At 37.7% G+C, this 21,120-nt stretch overlaps 1 protein-coding gene across 2 annotated transcripts; it reads left to right on the forward strand.

The window, feature by feature from the left end:
- The first annotated feature begins 851 nt into the window (after positions 1-851).
- adcy3a (adenylate cyclase 3a) lies at positions 852-20,960 on the forward strand. 2 transcript variants are annotated; one of them, XM_049730570.2, is made up of 21 exons: positions 852-1,094; positions 1,718-2,903; positions 6,434-6,583; positions 7,640-7,770; positions 8,153-8,264; positions 8,484-8,611; positions 8,851-9,009; positions 9,652-9,817; positions 9,926-10,045; positions 10,454-10,596; positions 11,072-11,233; positions 11,450-11,537; positions 13,434-13,550; positions 13,633-13,874; positions 14,016-14,097; positions 14,504-14,662; positions 14,802-14,948; positions 15,345-15,458; positions 15,558-15,681; positions 16,385-16,509; positions 17,573-20,960. In XM_049730570.2, the coding sequence occupies exons 2-21, from the start codon at positions 2,226-2,228 to the stop codon at positions 17,750-17,752; spliced, it is 3,327 nt and encodes a 1,108-aa protein (XP_049586527.1). In that variant the 5' UTR covers positions 852-1,094; positions 1,718-2,225; the 3' UTR covers positions 17,753-20,960. The 2 variants fall into 2 exon arrangements, with proteins under 2 accessions (XP_049586527.1, XP_049586526.1); XM_049730569.2 differs by having other exon boundaries at positions 853-1,094; positions 15,555-15,681.
- The last annotated feature ends 160 nt before the right edge of the window (positions 20,961-21,120 follow it).

Genomic DNA, 21,120 nt, shown 5'->3' on the forward strand with positions numbered 1-21,120 from the left:
TTTCCCCTGTATGCTTTTCTTATATGGATGCTTTGATACCCTCAATGATTTGTTTTTGTGTTTATAATGTGGAAAAGTAACTGATTGAGATAATTAGTGTTCATATAAATAAACAAAAGGAACATGGCCCAGAAGCTGACTTTTTAGATCTTATTCAAGCTGAAAAGAATGATGCAGTAATTTCAAAATAGTACGGTTTTATCAAGGTGATAAATGTTCACATATAAATTTCCAAATTACTTGATGTATGTTCATCTTTAATTTTCCATTTACAGTCTAAAACCTTTAGTGATATTGATACATTGATAATGCAAGGTTATGAGTGCATTAGTTATTAATTTGATGTCAGATGTAAGATGTCAGTTGAAAAACAAATAAATAAAAATAGGTACAGTACAGTACTTATTAATTTGTTTAAGGGGGCGGGGTTACTGAAATAGAAAATGTGGAGATGTTTGTGTAAAGCATGAAAGAAAATGCAAGTACAATAACGGAAGTAGCATGGCTCTTCCTTCGAAACAAGAGCAAGATGCAACTTTGTTTTAATCATACATTGACAGACATTTGGATGGATGGATGAATTGGTTTACATTAAAATATTGAAAATAATCTGTCCCATGATCACTTTTGAGTATGAATGAATTTGTTTAATGACTTTTTAATTATGATTGTGATAGTTGTATGCGTATAGTTTATATGTTAGCGATGTAACTCTACATTAGCTGAGCTTTTCAACATTTTTCACACTTGTATCATTACTATCATGTTACTGAATTACTTTATTTACTATGCTGCTAATGTCCTAGTTTAGTCAAACACATTTTATTTTAACATAAAAAACGGAAATTGTGTTCGTGGTGTTTACAGTTCGTGATGAAGCTGTATCTTCTGCGGAAAACACCCAACCAGGGAGAAAGAAAAAAAAAAACACGCACAACAAATGAATTTATGCTGAGGCTACTTTTTCTACTGTACTTATTTATTCTCTGCAGACAAGGACTAAAAATGTCAAGGCTGCTGTGATTTCTACCGACGACACCCACGTATAGATTCAAATAGTAAGGATAGCACCCGAAATCTGGATCTACGTTAAGGTAGGTAAATGCATCAGTGAAGAATTTCACGACATCTGGGAGAATGGTCACAAAATATCAGCTCTCAATTGAGGTAGGAAATTACAATTACCGCGATAAAATTCTAAATCGGGACGCAGAAGCGCAACGTAAACTAAACATTGCCATCTCATAAATAGTTTATACATTCTTAAACTCCCAAATGCTGCAACATCAGTGGAAAGAGGATTGCTAGACGGCAAAGATGAACACCAGATCTCAGTACGGCCGGTTGGACGCAGATTATTGTGGCGATGCTCAATGTTTGTACAAGGCAAAAAAAAAAGTGGAAGTGCATTTAAGAACTGTCCGTATGGCTCCGCGCAACATGTTGTCATGTCAGTCAGTCAGTCAGGTACGTAGGCCCACAGCACAGGGCCTGGACCTCGAATGATGCCAAAAACGACCAATGCTTTACGATTCTGTTTTGCCCTCAATACAGATTCCAACATGAACCAAATTTTCACCGACCAAAATTTTCACCTTCCATTATATATCCAGGAACAGTACCACCAACAATTTGCATACAAGATCATCCATAGTAATTCTGATGATGAGTTTGACTGTTTCATTGTATATCTCCCCTTCATGTCTTCCCATTTCAGGATATGAAGTGTGACTATGGAAGGCCAACATGCAACATACTGTCCATGCCAGTGGAATGATGGTGATGGGAGCTCATGGAAATGTCTCCCCAAGGGATCTAAACTTCAATTCAGCCACTCAGACTGGGTGCATTATTGTGGAGAGCCACTATGGAAATGAGACTGTGAACCAGTCACGTTGCTGATGCTGAGTGAGGGGGGGGAGAAAAGACAATCTCTGGATCATGTTGCTGAAGAGGCGTGCCCAGTTTGTGGATATGACACAGGACTGAGCCAAGCAACAGCATTCGATGGAGTGAGCCCAAATGCAGCAATGTAAGTGTATGCCTTTCTAGTGTCAGTCCAATAAGACAATCAACACACGGAAGGAATTTCGTACACTTCTGGAATCCAAGGAGATGTAGGGGTAAGCTGGTGAAGCATTCAAGACTTTGACAAAAACGCCTGCGTGGATACCGTCGGGTCTCAAGTTGGAAAGAAATCAGCAAAGCTCCAACAGTTAACCTTCATGATGCCTCGGAACCGAGCCTTCTCTGAGCCTGAGTACTCTGCTGAGTATTCCGCGGACTGTTCAGTGACTTTGCCCTCCGACCCCGGGCAGGTTGTCGGGCGAACACACGAGGTCACGGTGAGGAGCTCGGGATGCTGCCTTTGCCTGCCCCGTTTCATGCTCCTCACCTTTGCACCGGAGTCCCTGGAGAACCTCTACCAGACCTACTTCAGGCGTCAAAGACACGAAACCTTGCTGGTGCTGGTTGTGTTTGCTGCTCTCTTCGACAGCTACGTTATTGTCATGTGTGCGGTGGTCTACACCAGTGACAAACTGGCCTCCGTCCTAGTGGCGTCCATGGGGCTGCTAGCAGACATTGTCCTCTACCTGCTTTGTCGCTTTGGGCTGCTGCCAGATCGCATCTCAAGGCGGGTGGTACCCTATGCCCTGTGGGTGCTCATAGCGGCCCAAATATTCTGCCACCTGGGTTTGAATTATGCCCGCTTTCACCAGGCTAGTGACACAGTGGGCTGGCAGGCTTTCTTCAGCTTCTCCTTTTTCCTGACTCTGCCTTTGAGGTTGACTCCCATCGTTCTCATCACGACGGTCACCTGCGGCGTTCACACCCTAGTTCTGGGCGTCACCATCGCCCAGCAGCAACAGGAGGACATCCAGGGGGCAGCACTTGGAAGACAGGTGAGACTTGGCAACGGATGAGTTTTTAAGAATTGCCTTTAAGCACCAACACAGTGATGATGAAAATACAGTTTTTATAGTATTGAACTTTGGCATGCTTTAAGAATTATGACACGAATAGCTCAGGAACATTGTCCAAATATCTACAGCACTATATGTCGCGGTACCTCATCAGTTTTTATTTTACAAGAGACAACCAAAACATTGACCTTCTATTGATAGTACTTATTTGAGACTTCGTGTATAGTTTCAGAAAAGTATTATCTTCACAATCTCGCTGATTTGTTGCCCTGACTTCGCCATCTTAGAGCCAGCCAGCTCAGAAAATGACATATCACACATTTTATTATTATTTAAATGGTTTGATTTGTAGTGCATTTCATGCACAATGTAACTCAATATGCTTCACATACTGAAATTAAAACGTTGAAAAGTAGTAACATAGTGAAAGAGATTAAAAAGTAAGGAATAAAAGCAGCTTACAAAAATTTGTAAAAGTACGTACAGTGGAAGAATGAGATTGATTTTAAAACTACCATAATCATAGGTCTGGGAAAAATAACAGATTTTAACCTTGATTTAAAAAAAAAATTACACTTTATTTTGAATCTGTTCATTCATGTTATTCGCTCTAATAATAAAGGATATCAGTAAACTGTGCGAATGTACTATACGGAAGCTTAGAAAAAAAATATATTTAGAGTGATTTTGAAAGTGTGCATTTTAAAATACAATACATATAGTTCCAACTCAAATTCTTAGTTTTTAAAACAGAAACCAAAGTATCTAAGCACATCGACAAAATCACAATTTAAACCAGGAATGAAAATTCAGTAAATTTAGCATTTTGTTGATATTTAAAAGGTAAACCAACAGATTGTATAACAATTAGAACAAATGGGGGGGGAAATTTGCCTATTGCCATAATCAAACCAACTTTAATTGATTAGGAATCATGTAATAATCACTATTTATTCGTAACAACACCAATGAAAAGTAAAATCCGATGATACTACCCTGTGCCTTTTATTCTGTACTTTTAAAGAAGTCTTTGTTCAATAGCGAGCTTCCCGTCACAGACCTGTTTGTTTTACTGCACAAACTGTGGTCATAAGAAAATTAAAACCAGTCTGAGCTGATCATACAAATAATGACGCACCAAACAAATGTTGCAGATGTATTTTTCGTCATGTTTTACTGCTCTTGAGGTTCAACATATACAACCCTTTGAAATACTGCTTTGCATAGTAAAGAAACACATTGCATAAAAGTGAAATAAGCAACAGGCTGATAATAAATATGTACTTGCACACTACAGATGCTCATTGGCTAGTAAAGTGTTTTCCTTACAGGCACGTATTTGGGGTTTTCCTAGGAGGGTCTGATCCATTGGCTGATGTCGATATTAGGCAAAAAAAAAAAAAAATCAGATGACAGATTGATTGGATAATTAATTTAAAAAATAGATATGAATCAATTAACTTTGTTCAAGCTCACCAGTTTTCTGAAACTGAGCCCTGACCAACTGTGATGTAATTTTCAGTGGAGAATTATTGAAAAATTGGCCGCCTCCTGAGATTGCTTGCTTTGGTAAAAGTTGAATCCCTTCACAGTCGGAGATATGATATAAACTCCATCCATCCATCCATCCATCCATTTTCCGTACCGCTTAGCTCAAAGATACAATTGGATTTTGAAACCTCCTATTGTATAGCTGTCAAAATAAAAACAACCAAGCATTTTATGGTCCAAAATAGTACAAACGAAGAACATCTAAAATATTACAAATTATACTCTGTTTAGGGAAGTCTGAATTTGTAAATTCCAAATGATAGTTTTGTTTGTTTGCTGTTTATTGCTGTTTTTAAAAACAATGATAAAAGATTTGCTGTTATAGTCACCAAAGTCATGTCATCACTGAGCATTGGCGTTCCTGGTTTGTTAATTGTTCTCTCACTGGCACTGCTAAAAGTCAAATAATTTTACTACTAGAAGGCATTTTAACCAACTTTGACATTGTGTTAACATGGGTGAATGTTGTTGTTTTTTTTCTCTCAATGTCGTAATGAACAGGTGTTGTGGTGCCCGAGGGATGCAAGGCTGGACGATAAATCAATTTTATCAATTCATTAATTTGTCAAGACAATTAGTTTTGTGAATTGATTCCCCCACCCCCCATCTGCTTCTTTAGTTATAAGAGCTTCCCTCTAATCTGTACTGCTTGCACTGACAACATGGCTGCAGGCAGAGGGTAGCTCATTCACAAATGTAATCAGTGTTGCCAGTTTAATGATTTGGTCACTATATTTAATGATTTTTCCAACCCCTCTAGCGACTGTTTTTCCAAAAAGCAACTAGCGTGTTTAATTTCTCTTGAGAAACAGACATAAGTGGAGTTATTTTCACATTATTTGGTGCATAACCAGAAAAGAGCCCAATGGAAGACAATCATGGAATCAAGGGAACCGAATGTTGGTAAAGATAGAGTGCCTCTTTGTGTTGAAAAATAGAGATTTATTTTGAATTTGTTCTTTAACACTTTGACAATGAACATGCAGAATGAACCAGAATGTCACACTTGTAAAATGCTCCATTTAGCATGTGATTTTTTTTTTATCCATTATTTCATTATTATTATCTGCAAAGAAAACAATATTTATATTATGTCTCTGGAAATTCAGGCAAATTAATGCTAAAACAGACTGAGGAAGGAAAGAAACAATCATTAATTAAATTAATTAATTAAATTAAAAAAATAATTAAAATGTCATCATCATGAACTTTCAGAAATGATCAGGAATGGCATTCCTCTCAGGCCCTGTTCAATAATGAAGACTACTATTTAATTTGTGCATTTGGTACTTGGGCCTTCAGTGGAAAATTACTTGACTTAATACACTTTTTAATTCCATTACTGTCACATCACAATGATAAAAAATATATATTATACAAAAATATTATAGCACACAACTATGTACATGCTGTGTTGAACTACTATTTTGGGCCTCTGAGAAGTTCTGTGACATTAACGAGGCAGTCCCATTCCTCATATAGTGTAAGTTACAGTGAGAATACGTAAAAGAAAGTCTACGGTTTATTATCTAAAACCTTTCTCTCCAATAAAAACTGTGTTTAAAGTTACGCCTTGATCCAATAGCAGAAAACAGAGATACTAGTGAGTCACAAATTTGATATTTGTGTCATCTGTATCTATTTTCCCTTTATATGCGCTGGAGTGATAATCCATTTGGGCTCTCTGCAATGTGCATGTGAGTGGGCAGGTTATTATAAATTTGCCATTTCTTGACATATGATTATTTTACAAGGAAATCTCAAAGTAGCAAGCACAGTGCAAGCCGCAAGTTGAATGATCTGCCAAGGGCTGTATTTGAATATCATTTTAGAATATGCCGCTGGCCAATAATAATTAGAAAAATTTCAAGCTGCAGATTTGGCAGCCTGTCAATACACGCTTATGAAAGGCAGGTTACTGAACACTATTTGCAAAACTGTCCCTATTGTGTTTTCAGCTTCTGGCCAATATTGTGATCTATGTTTGCGCTATCACCGTGGGCGTCATGTCATATTACATGGCAGACCGAAAGCACAGAAAGGCTTTCCTCGAGGCAAGACAATCCCTCGAAGTCAAACTCAACCTGGAGGAGCAAAGCCAACAACAGGTCAGAGGTCAAATCATTCAAGATGCCTTTGTCTAAATATTTTATTATGTTAACTATTGTACATTTTGAAGATAAAGATTCAAAAGGCATTTCTAGCCTTCTTCTTTATGTTGTTGGTTCTTGACTTGATTTGTAAGACTTTAGGATTAGCATTGTCAGTATTTATCTTTAACTGATCACAAACAGTATAGAAAACAAAACAAAAAACTAGGGATCACTTGGGTTAATTGCTCAACAGTGTTTTATCAAAGACTGTGCTAGCTAACCAACATCCTCAGTTGGATGCATCAGATTTTGCTATGTCCGTCAGAATAATCTACCATCCTGAAAAAAATTGTTATCCAATTTGACAACTTATATCAGACTTAATTACAGTTCATCATCTTCAGAATGAGACGCTGAGCCTGCTGGCAGATGAGAGCCACCAACCAATCAAGGAGTGGAGTCTGTTGTATTGTCTGTTACCATGACAATTAGCCTCCTTGGATACTATATATATATAATCATGCAGCCAACCTGATCAGTTAATTGTTTCTGAGCTGCTCCACTGTGAATTTTTGATTCCTATTCAAAGCGCCCCCACATAACCCTCCATGTCCCTCCCTCCTTCAATTTTTGCATCTGCATGCTCAATTGTGCATTAACACATGTAACATAATGGCATGAGATGTGCTAGAAAGGTTCCAAGACTCATCACCAAAAATACTATTTCAAATCCAAACTACAAACTAAATGTTTTCAACCAGTATGTCCACAAAAAGATCCCAAAATGTTGCTTTTGTAATGTATGCGACATCGAGTGAGGGATGTAATTGGAAAACCTTCTTACTTTCTGTGCTGAATGAGCAATTCAGTTATTGCTTTCATTAAACATTGACAGTAAGCAATTTGGGGAAAGAAGACAACCAACTTCAACATTTAGTAGTGTCTTCATCTCAACAAGCTACCTAAATTAGGATTCACATTTTTGTCATTCATGTTCTTCCTTGGTGAGTTGATTCATTCCCAAATCATGCACAGAAACTTCATGACCTTTTTTTTTTTTTTTTTTCATAGGAACGCCTGCTACTGTCCATTCTTCCGAAACACATAGCCGATGAGATGCTGCAGGACATGAAAAAGGAGCCTAGTCAGAAAGAGATGCAACAGTTTAACACTATGTACATGTACAGACATGAAAATGTCAGGTAATGTCAAATGGAACCTTAAAATGTCAGCCATTGAATCCATGAATCTAAAAAGAAGGCCTTAGTTGTAAAATGAATCTTTCCGAATTCTCAAAACATGTCAACAAATGATAAGAATAATTATACTATTTCAAATACGGGTCTTCAAATATGAAAAAATAAATTAACTTAAAAATAATTTACCAAATGACACCATCATGATAGCGAAACCCACAAAACAATTTGTGAATTTCACCGACCCCGCTTCAAACGGCAGGTTGATTTTTTTTTTTCATTTTCAATTTTATCAACTACTGCATGGTAAACTGACATTTATAGTTTTTCCATCACATTTCAACTGAATGTGTAACTAACTGCTTTGTTTTGATCTCTTGTTGTACAGTATTTTGTTTGCAGACATTGTGGGTTTTACCCAGCTGTCATCATCATGCAGCGCTCAGGAGCTGGTCAAGCTGCTCAATGAACTCTTTGCTCGGTTTGACAAACTAGCTGCAGTGAGTAAATTCCGGTTGTACACATCCACTGTTCTTTTTGACAATAGTTTTATAATTCATACAAAATTACTTTTGCTCTCAGTAAAAGTAATCAGAGTAAAACTAAATAGTTAGCTAACATTAATTTACATTTTTGAAACTTTTCAAAAAGTAATCATGAGGCTAATATCATGCATCATCATCAAGTGTATCATTCTCTAAACCCAAATACCTTTTCAGAAATATCACCAGCTGAGGATCAAAATCCTAGGAGACTGTTACTACTGTATTTGTGGGCTGCCAGACTACAGGGAGGACCATGCTGCCTGCTCCATCATGATGGGCCTCGCCATGGTTGAGGCCATCTCGTGAGTATACAATAGAGCTGTAGTTCAAGTTGCCAGAAGTCAATCACTGATTACATGGTGGTCTGTCACATGCTCAGTGGGAAATTGATTGCTCCAACAGACTAATATAGATTTTTGTGTAGTCATGAAAGAAAGTGCATTAGCGTGCAAGAGCGAGAGAGAGAGAAATGATTTGTTTTTATTGTTGCTCCGTCGACCTTGCATTGATTTAATTCAGTGTATGTGTGAACAAACACTAGGTATGTGCGTGAGAAAACCCAAACTGATGTTGACATGCGCGTTGGAGTGCACAGCGGGACAGTCTTGGGGGGAGTGCTTGGTCAGAAACGTTGGCAATACGACGTGTGGTCCACGGATGTCACTGTAGCCAACAAGATGGAGGCTGGAGGGATTCCAGGGTAAGAACACACTGTAGTTCCTTTAAAAATCGAAAATGGCACTCAGAAGATCACAGGCGAGGCCTCGGCCTAACATCCGTAATCTGCTCCATTTAGATAAATAAATAATAGTCAAATAGCTAGGATTTTTAATTTGGCAATGCATTAGCGGGTTCTGTTTTTAGCCATCCACTGCATCAAAAAAAAAAAAAAAATCTCTAGATTACTGACTGTTAAAATAAATTTTCGGTCATGAGCAGATTCAATAGGGTTATTTGTTTTATAATGATGTTCTTTTTTTTTGGTATTGTGATTTGGGTTCTCAAGAATGTACATTTAAGACACCTGCAGTGGGAGGACCTTAAGTGATTGCAATTGGAATACTTCTCTGTGTCAAGTCTTCATCTTTTAATTGCTCTTCTGGTAAACGTGCTGGATTAGCTGCTCCCAAGTTCTATAAAAAGTATGATTCATGCCTAGCCACTAAAAACCTGACTGGTGGCTTGTTATGATTCAGGAGTGTATGCATGATAAACAGTACTCTACTTTTCACAATGGTTCACCAGCGCAGCAGTCAACTCTCAAAGCAGGCCTTTTAAGAAACTCCTTACCCTATTTCTTCCAAATAACCCCCCCCCCATTCCTCTTTTTGGTCTGGCCTAGTCGTGTCCACATCTCACAAACCACCATGGAGTGTCTTCATGGGGAGTTTGAAGTTGAACCAGGGAATGGAGGGGAGCGCTGTGACTACCTGAGGGAGAGAGGACTTGAGACCTACCTAGTCGTCGTTAACAAAGGACCTGGGGGAAAAAACGGCATCAACAGTGTCGTGAGTAGGAACACACACAGTATTGACTCATATTCAGGAGAACCCCACTCCAAAATAATTACAAGAATTGGTGAAGCCATTTTTTCACCGTTGACTGTTTCCCATTAGAAATTATCTGTAACTTCGTCCAATGGAAACTCCCCTCTGCTGATCAACACCACAGAATGTAATGGCAGTGTGAATACAGCCTGCTCCACACCAGAGGAACCTGAAGAACTTGACACAAGGGTAAACATTCGTAACCACTCAGATCAGACTACAGTACAGATGTTTTAAAAACACTTTTTTTGTTTTAAAAACAAACAATACTAGTCCTCAGCCGGGAGTCCCATGCTTTTATATATATATTTTTTTAAGATGGCACAACTGTTGAACAACAGGCTTCAATTAAAAAAAAAAAAGAGAGACTAAAATGTGAGACAAAAATGTTAGTTTTTATTTTAAAAAAATTGAAAGCATGTAATATGTACGTATATCTTGGAGCCATATGTCATTATGCATGATACATTCCGTTAATTTTGGTGACAGTTGAAGTTTTGTCATGAACTTACAGTGTGTGTTTCTTTCTTCTTGAGCAATGTGTTAGAAAGACGAATGAAATGACATTGATAATGATGGCGATTTGTGGAACCGCAGGTGGTAAACCCCTCTTTCCCAAATCCTCGCCGAAGGCTACGGCTGCGAGACCTGGCTGAAAGGGTGATTGATGCCCAAGAGAATGAACAGGAGCTCAACAAACTGCTGAATGAGGCACTATTGGAGCGAGAAACTGTCCAAGCGTGAGTTTAATTTTTTCTTTCATAGTTTAAAGGTTATCTCTGTCAGCTTGTACAGAGAGCCTAGACGGAAATACAGAGTGAAAAAAATAAAAGGTTTTACTAATTAGAACAAATAACTTCTGTTTCTGTGTTTCATCACCATTATACTTTGTGTGGGGCATGTTGTCAGCTGGCAATTTTAATTTCACGTAAAAAAGTCACATTGTCAAATTATAGCCCATGAATATATTTATTTTAACTGGTTCCGATGATTTTTGCTCCTGAATCATAGTGTTGGCACAAAAAAAATCTGATGTGCTAGAGACAAAAAACAATAAAAAAACAGGGCAGATTCAGGATCAGCGCAAAAAAATCACCTGAGAGATGCAAGTCATCTCTGATTTAAATAAAATCAAGTGGAAATTTGTTGATGTTACGTATTCAACACTGTGATGCACCATGAAATGCTTGGTGTGAGGTTCTCTTGTCTCGTCAGTTCGAAGGGAAAGCAAACCAACCGTCTCTCTCTGAGGTTTGTTGACCCCGACTTGGAGACTCGCTACTCGGTGGAGAAGGAGAAGCAGAGTGGAGCTGCCTTCTGCTGCTCCTGCGTGGTGCTGCTCTTCACTGCTGCCACGGGGGCCCTCATAGATCCTAGGTTAGTTCTTCAGGCCTGTGGCATTGATCCTAAAATATATTCATTTAATTGAACAAAAGGCGCTGGGTAGAAACATGCTTTTGCCAATTACAACTGTAAATAGTACTATTTGGGGGTTTCACTATTGAACTTTAGTAGAGCTTTTAATTTGCTAAATATTCCATTATGTTCTTGCTTGTTGACTCTTCTTTAATGAGATTTTGATCTTTCTAACAGATTGATTACAAACTACATCACATTTGCAGTGGGGGAAGTCCTGCTCCTAATCCTGACAATCTGTTCATTGGCTGCCATCTTCCCCAGGGTGTGTTTAAACACATTTACGCTTTTATTTGAGGATGATTTTATCAAGTTTTCAAGACCTCTACCCATTGCCTGAGCTCCCTTAACATGTACTTAGTGTACTTTCTAAGCCAGCTAAATGTCTTGCATCTTTCATACAGCCCATTGAAGTCAGGATTTATTCACCTTATTTTCTTTGTTGCTTCTGTCTTGAAAAAAAAAAAAATCTAAAGTGCAATACTTTGAAAACTGTAATGCAGTTATTTGTAAAAAATAAGTACATAAATAATCCTAATAATAATAGTAATAATAATAATAATAATGATGATGATAAAAAAAAATATTTCTGCAAATCCCAAACTTGTTTATGTTAAAAAAGTCTCTAGTATAAACGTAATAAATGATAGATAAATGTATCTATATTAGGAAACTGGCAGGTGCCCAAATTCTGAGCCAACCATCATTTTTCATGGAAAATGCATATTGGAACTTTCTCAGTGTTTTATGAGGAATTTTTGGTGTAAATAAAAAAAAAATGCATTTCATTAGGCATCAAGTATAGGCCGATTGTGCAAGGTCCTACAGTATGTAGTAGCATTGATAAAAGATTGTGGCCCACTCCATCATTCAAGTTGCCCATCCCTGATCTCTAAGCTACATAAAAATAGAATATAACGCTTGTTTCCCTATCTAATCAGCATAAAATAAAGATGGCAAATGACATGCCAACAGTATCATCAGTGCCTTTCCTTTGCCTCTTGAAAAATTGTAAGTGACCAACACGCACCTAAGCAAAGAAAATAGAATCATGTTTGACCTCTCATGATAAGAGACAGTAAAGCATGGTCTTTTCGGGTTACGGATAGCGGATGTACCCATCGATTGTTGGAAAATAGCGCTTCAAGCGCAGATCAATTCCTCTGCAAAGGTTTTTAGGAAAACGGCCAAGACAAATGGGCCTGTTGACAGACAGATGATATATTTTGTCCCACATTAAGATTTGAATCTGGATCGCATTTGATGGACCTCAGCAGAGTGTTCTCAATGGTAATAATAGGTTTCCTGCTTGTTCACGTTAGTTATGGTCTGCAGCACTTTAGAGTTTGTTCAATCAATCAAAGATCTGGCTTTTTGTCACAATGGTAAATATTTCATAAAGTTGCTGCGTTTATTAAATGTTTGCTTAAGGGAAAGCTTCCATATGGTAGCACACTCATTAAAGATGTCTGTTATTTGCCACTACTTTTGATTCAGACCTCTACTCCATAGAAATTCAAATGCATTCACTCTAGCAGAATTGATTGCCTGAGCCCTCAGGCATTTCACAGCACTCACTAAATGACTGTGCTGAGTTGAGTATACAGATGAGCCACTGTTAATAGTGTTCCAGGTTCTTCTGTCAAGATCAAGATTACATCAAATGGAAACAAAAATAGAATGTCCTACACCTGGTACATAGACATAGGCCAAAATATTACCACACTTAACAATTGATTTATGAGGGTATTTTCTAGTGATGCACTGAAATGAAAACTGAAAATGGTGGGGCCAAGGCTGAAAACCAAAACTGACAAATAAATTAGAATACCTTAAAAACCTTTTAAAAAGGAAAAGAGAAAAAAATGCTTTCATGACCCAAGGTTGCCACGGAGGCTGTCCTCTGTGACTAGGCATCCTTCCCGACCCGGACCAATAGCTGACTGACGCATCTGCAGATAATTTCGGTGTTTAGGTGACAAAAGTCTTCGGGACGAAAACTGAAAATGTACTTTTAAGCCATTTGAACAGGAAATGTTCAATGAATGAATCTGATGTTTCTATCCATCCATCCATCAGTTTTCTATACAGCTTATTTGCATAAGGGTTTTCATCAGTTTCATAAAACAACATTGTTTTATTTTCATTTCCTTTTTTTAAGGTTTTTCCTAAGAAGCTTGTTGCTTTTTCAACTTGGATTGACCATACCCGCTGGGCTCGTAACACCTGGGCCATGGCAGCTATCTTCATACTTACAATGGCTGACATTGTTGATATGGTAAGATTTGTATACAGTATCAAAAAGTTATATCTTTGTGGAGAGCTGCACTATATCATAACCATTTCTGTCCCTCTTCCAGCTGAGCTGCCTGCCTCAAAGTGCTATTATTGCGTCCCCTTCTGAAGGTTGTTTGAACAACCCCAAATATTATAGCTACATTGCTGTACTGGCGCTTATGGCTACCACCATGTTGGTTCAAGTTAGTCACATGGTCAAGCTCACACTGATGCTGCTCATCACAGTGGCGACCGGTGTTGTCAATATATACAGCTGGAGGAACATCTTTGACCGCTATGACATGGCGCGCTTTCAGGATTACAGGTGAAGGGGAAAAAAAATCAGGCTTATATTTTAGCATATTTTACTTTCTTTATCCATCAAAGTCATTGCTAAACACTCGCACACATTTTATAACTGATTTTGTAAGTTTGAATATTTTACTAATATTGTTTTTCTCCTCAGGTCATATTTAGTGCCATCCAAGTTGACAATGACAATTATGATCTTCACTATGATGGTCAGCTTTTATTATTTCTCCCGACATGTAAGTTGACATTATTCACAGTATGGCACATGATATACTGCATTTTCTCAAAATTCATGTTCTTTTATGCATATGACTGTTTCCTTGGGAAATTATTAAAAATAAATGTAATGCGAAATAGTAAAATTAAAATACACGCTTATTAGTAACTATTATCTCAATCAAGGATTCCTCTCTAACAAAATCTTTACCTCTTTCTTGGGTACTCCTAGCAGTCGAAAAATAATTTGGTATGTAATTTGATATTCATCTGCCAACAATATTTTTAAAGAAATGGATACCCATACAGTATATTTAATAATAGCTTTCCTAAAATTATGAGGACTCGGACCTCTGTGTTGTGAGCCATTAAAGCAGGCTGTGTTGACTAGTCAAAACCTATGTTGAGTGTTGTTTTGATCTGAAGGTGGAGAAGCTTGCTCGGACCCTATTCCTGTGGAAGCTTGAGGTTCATGAGCAGAAAGAGAAGGTATATGAGATGAGGCGATGGAATGAAGCATTAGTGACCAACATGCTTCCTGAACATGTAGCTCGGCACTTCCTGGGCTCTAAGAAAAGAGATGAGGTAAAGTTCTTACATTGACACAATGCTGGTCTATTATTCCACTTCCTCCTTCATTCTGCCAGTATATAATACATTGCTTCTTGCAGATGGGAAATGTCAAAAAAAAAAATCAATCTTGTGTTAACTTGATGTGTTCTAGGAGTTGTACAGTCAATCGTATGATGAAATTGGAGTCATGTTTGCATCCATCCCAAACTTCTCCGACTTCTACACAGAGGAGAGCATCAATAATGGAGGCATCGAATGCTTACGCTTCCTCAATGAGATCATCTCAGACTTTGACAGTGTAAGTTGGTTTTCGTCTGTCCTCATTTCACTGACGACTGACAGAAACACGCCTAGCCTGTCTCGCGGTTGTTTGTTATGCTACTCACATATCCAGTCATGCCCAAAATTATTCATACCCCCCCAAATGTAACTTTTTACATATTCCTGCCTCATCTCTTTATTGTCCACAAAAAATGACCCTCGTTATAAAATGTCATAAGAAGATCCCATTAGTTCACAAATTGTGAATGACCATTACTGGTCATGGGACTGCTAAAAGAAAAATAAACGATTCTTGCCTCAGGTTATGGTCATAGGATTCAGTTGAATTAGGGTATCTGCTATTATTGGTTTGGTTAGAAGTGAAATAGCTGTGTTGGATGGAGCTAATCGTTTTGACTTGTACGCATTACAGTTGTTGGACGAGCCTCAGTTTCGCTGCATCACAAAAATCAAGACCATCGGAAGCACCTACATGGCCGCATCAGGTGTTACTCCTGATGTCAACAATGGGTACAACTGTATGAAGGTCAGAACACTTACTTCACTTTGGTTCATTTTGGTTCGTGTAAGTGATCAAATTATCACCAAAAATCTTTACACCTAACTGAACATTGTTCGGCAGAAGGAGGAGCAGTCTGACAGAGAGCGCTGGCAGCATCTGGCAGACCTGGCAGATTTTGCTCTAGCCATGAAGGTTACGCTTATGAACATAAACTACCAGTCATTCAATAACTTCATGCTACGAATCGGTACGTCTTTTTAATATAGCTATTTTCGTACGCAATTTGTATTTTTAATATACAGTGGATCCTCGATTACTCGCGGTTCGGCACTTGTGAATTTGCATATTCGCCGCACCCCACCTCACATTTTTCATGGAAAATCGATCGTGACTGTTTTGCAAAGTTTGTTGAGGAATTTTTTTTTCTATGCATTTTAGTGGGTTTCAATTTTCAAGTTTCAGTTCAATGTGTTGTATTTGCGAGCGACCCAGGTGCCTATCCCCTTTGAGAAGTCAAGGTCCACTGTTATATTATAAGGAAAGGTTTTTATCAGAGAAAGATTGCCATCACGTGTCCCAATTTGGCATAGGCACATGCAGAATTGTATAATTATTTAAAAAAATAACCTACTTTCTGGGTTTGGTCATATAACGTACACAGCTGAGCTTGACTTGACTACTTTAAAATGTATTACGAGATCTCTGAAGTCTTCTGATTAAATAGTGCCGTGTGCAAAAAAGGGTTGGCTGGTTGATGACCCATATACGTATAAATACAGCACATGATAAGTTCACTTTACTACCATATCTGAATAGAAAAATGAGATCCAGATTTGGAAAAAAAAAGGGAAAATATAGATAAAAGTCTGATTCTGAATCTACTCATTTCCAAGTGGCATTACCTAATTTCTTATGCTTCTTTATTTTTATCAATGCTCTATGTCCATTAGGTCTGAATAAGGGAGGAGTTTTAGCAGGTGTGATTGGGGCGCGCAAACCACACTATGACATCTGGGGAAACACAGTGAATGTTGCCAGTCGTATGGAATCCACAGGGGTGATGGGAAATATTCAGGTAAAGCAATAGTTTTTGCCTCTTTGTCAAATTCACGTATTCTTTCACGTTATTAAATCTGGCTTCTTCTTTTCCTTCCCTATTCTTGAAGCATCGTTTAAATCAAGATTTTTATTTTGTTATATCGTAATCAAGTTCTCCTACTATTTAAGGAGGCATTTATTTGGGATTCCATATTACATTTTAAATCAGAATACTGAATGTATTCAAGTCTATCGCGTCTTCTTCCCCAATTTCACTTTTGCTTCCATTGCATGTCACACTTTTTAATAACAAAAAACTCTAATTTTACATACAGTAGCTATGGCGCCTTGAAAGGGACTCAAGTGTGCTTAACAGTATTCACAAAAGGGAATGGGAATGGCACGGTTCCTACCCAAATGTGGAAAGTATGGAATTAATTTGTCTGAGAATGTATAAAAATGGAAAATAGTGTATGGAAGAATAGTTGTCAATTTGAAGTTTGCCAAAATGTGCCTCATCTGGTCTAATGCAGCCAACCTTAAACTCTGGCTTGAGGTAAGACTGCGTTTAATGCCACCCTTGCAGTTAAGTAGCAGAATCATTTTTGCAAAAAATATGTAGCAATGTACATTTAGGTCCTTGAGGTAAACTTGCTCCAGAACAGTGCTGTGGACCCCCAGACCATGGCAGATGTCCTCATCCAATATTCCAGCCAAGTTAAGAAAGGACCGATTTAAGAAGTCTGAGAGTGGCCTTAAGTGCCCTTGTCCCAGCCAGAGATCAGACTTGATGGAACATTCCGGAGGGATGTGAAAGTGGCTGTGATCCAACTTCCTCATCCAGTCTGATACAGATTGACAAGGGTCCGCAAAGGCAAATGGAAGAAACTACTCAGGAAAAGTCATGCTAGGCGTGTAACACCATTGTAAAGAAGACATGAGGCTGGAATTGAATATTTTAGAAAGAAAAACACATTATTATTATGAAGGGAAATATAAATACATTTGAGAAATATATTGGATGAAATTTGCAAATAGCACACAGCACTGTTGCTAAATCTGCATAACGGTAAACTGTTATTTACCTGTGTTTCCCTCAGGTGGTGGAGGATTGCTACAACATTCTCAAAGAGTATGGCTTCCGCTTTGTGAGGAGGGGTCCTATATTTGTGAAAGGAAAGGGGGAGCTGCTGACTTATTTCCTCAAGGGAAGAGACAAACAAGGTTCCTTTCTAAATGGATCTTCTGTCACTCTTCCACATCAAGTTGTGGACAGTTAAACCCAAAAGGTGAAAGTAATAACAGCAAACGTTATTTCAGAGAGGTTTTGCAAAGAACTTTTGAATGCAAAGTCATTTGCCTTGAAACCATGAAATACCCTCATAACCCTTGACATTGCCTACAAGTCTGTGTGGAATCACATCTTTTTTGCAGACTCTGCTGTAGGCAAGGTTGACAGCTCCAATTAAATACTGCGGACATGCTTAAGCAGACATCTGTGTCAACAAGCCGCTCATTACTGAAGATGTCTTCACTTCTACGGGAATAAATTCCCTCTTTTAATGCCACTAGAGAATGTACTTGTAATTCAGTGCCATAGTCAACTAGAATCGTTTGTTATAGGAGATGATACTGCTCGATCGGAATTGCGGATTTCCTTCAGTATGGATGTCTACATAATAGCTAATTATGTACTAGCAGTATAAATATTTGGCACCTCAATCAAGGGACTGCATAATGAAGGTTATGATGGTAGAATATGCAGACAGAAATGAATGGAAGAAATGTGTGATTTTGGAAAACAAACAAACCGCAGACTGGAATCACACTGTGACTTTATTGTGTTATGCGCCTTTAAACATTATAATCCCCCCCCCCAAATTTGACCCGAAGCGAGCTGTCCTGTTGAGCCGGGGGGCGTTCGTTGGTGTGTATGATAGTGTTTGTCTGCGTTGCTCAATGTATTGCTTCCTCGCACTCCTGGTGGGGGAATAGGTTAGTTCAATCAGTACTGTCCTCTTCTCTCCTGTCTGTTCATGGATCTCTAAAGCACACTTACACTGCTGGCCTGGGCCATCAACATGAATAAAAGGTACAACGGCTTGTTTTTGGACTGAGATACGAGTGAAGCCACAGAGCAGCTACTGTTTGTTTTACTCAATGTTGGTAGATAGAAGTGCCTATCACAGATGTGATCACCAAATTTTAGATAAAGGATTCCAGTATCTCAAGTCAGCTATTCTTGTCCATTGGCTGTGTTTTTAAAGGATAACTGCAGTTTATTATGACAGCATTGATCTTTATTGTTCAAGCCATTTGATGATATCATATACAGTGAGCCTGGTAAATCCATCAAAAGTAGACTAGACTAACCCGCTAAAGAAAGTTTTAGCTAAAAAAATCCAACTACAATAGTTATAGTATTATTATAAATGATAATTGTTCTTACAAATATTTATTTTGAGAAACACTACTCCCATGCGAATACAACTTACAGCTCAGGCCTTTGATTATTAGTGTGACCTTTTGTTTATATCAGGGGCCTTATTCTAAAAAGGTCCAATTCAGGAAAATACATTCTGTATTTAATGTTGATTTTCACACAGAATTGGAAGGACAATTCTAATTCTTCTCAAATAAGTCTTACATATTGCCTAAAGTGCCTAAAATTGAAGGAATTAAAACAAATATAATAATAGTAGCCCCTGAGAGTATTTGTCAAAATTTGACTTCATATAGAAAGACTACCAGGTTCAGATTGGTGCTGCAGTCTGCTATTGATCACCTTTGCTTTAGGTCATCAGACTTAATTTTTTCTGTTTGTGAGTAACATCCCTGTCAATTTGGAGCTCTAAAAATGAAGAGCTTTGCCGTAATAAACTGTATTTCCTTTAACACCATAGCAAGAAAATGGACAAGAATTTCAGGAAAGACAAAAGTCAACTGAATGCGTTTCCACTATTTCCACCTGATTTTATTTTGAGATCTGGATGTGAATCTGAGATTGCTGGCATTGTGCTTTCACCCAAATAAATATCAGGTGGAAATGGGATCTCATCAATTTTAAATAGGTGGCTACCCTCTGTTTCCTTCTGGTTTTGACCACTCACATGAATGACTTCAGCACTTCAAACCTTCAAACAAACAAAAGCCAGTGTTGGAACGTGATGGCATTATATGTCGGGGCACAGTGTTGAGGTACCTGCACTATACTTGTGTATTTAAATTCATTTGTGCCATTAGATACTCTACATAAATTTGACAGCTTTAGTTACTTCTCAGGTCCAAATTGTACACAAAAACATGAATAACCTATTTTTGTTTAAATGTTCTTCATTGTGACTTCTTTAAAAAATATATGTACAGTTTCTGTCATTTAATTCATTAAGATGTCCTGTAATCATGACATTCTCACCGCTTCTTACAAGTTTTATTTCATGATTAGGAATTTAACGCTAACGTTGGACAACCACTAAAGTAAACAAACGGGTTTCAATTCTTAGAATACTTTAAATGATCTCTTTGAGTCTTTGAGGAAAGATTCCATGAAATCAGTACGTGTGATATTTAAACCACCTGTCCTGTACTGCTGTTTATACGCAAGCAAATACTTGACTTTTACCAAAAATAACATCATGGAATTTGTTCTGAACCATTTAATTTCAGTTTGTCTATTTCTGGTCAAATTTGCAGGAAAATAAGAACATTTCAGCGAACTTAAGAAAGTACAGATAATTGCATAAGGTGTTTGCAGAGATGACAACATCCTTCTTCATAATGTTGCCAATTTAGATGTACAAGTTGGCAGCCGGGGCTCAAAGGACTATTAGTAAGCGTTACGTCAGATTTGAGTCAGTGTGTTTAGGAAGCCTCTCTTGTAGACTGGGATCAAAGTGCAATAGTTTCTTCTGCTAACTCTTTTAAATAAATGTTAAGATATTCCTTCCACTTTAATTCAGATATTTATAATAAAAACTGTTCTCCATTTTAAAAAGATAATATTGTACATAAGAGTCAAAGCAGTATTTATGGGTCAAATGAATTTATTACAAACAAATGGGCCTTTTTTGTTTTTTTTAACACCCTGTGAAAGTGCCAATTATCTTGAAATGACTGGATTTTAAAGCCAAGACATGGATTTGGAATTGTTTCCTTATTTGTATTTTCAAAGTATCCAGGGAGCAAGATAGCACTTTAAGTAATGTGTAGATTCCAAATATGACATTGCTACTTGTACAACTCCAGCAAATAACACAGTTAGAATCTAAAGACCACATATATCTTGTAGATTTCCCCAAGTGGTTAGATTGCCCCAATTTTCTCAGATTGATTCTTGACTTGATGGTGATAAGCCAATTGCTGTTCCCTAGTTTGAATTATATTGTAGACATCTACTGTATGACCATTTGATCCCTAGAATGCTTTTTCAGTCGATGTTTCCTTATCTATTTCAGTTGTCATAATAAAGTGAGTTATTTTTTTTCTAAATGCAAGACTGTCATTCTTATGTCTATCGTTATGTCTTGTCTTATTTATTTATGTTTGTTTGTTGCGGCATCTTCTACAAACTTGGGTCCTTTAATAACCTTTACACTCAGGTCTGACTTCACCTCTGTTGGGAGCTACTTCTATTTTCTGTGAACTCTGA

This window comes from Syngnathus scovelli, chromosome 9, assembly GCF_024217435.2.
Source record: "Syngnathus scovelli strain Florida chromosome 9, RoL_Ssco_1.2, whole genome shotgun sequence".
Taxonomy (NCBI): Eukaryota; Metazoa; Chordata; class Actinopteri; order Syngnathiformes; family Syngnathidae; genus Syngnathus; species Syngnathus scovelli.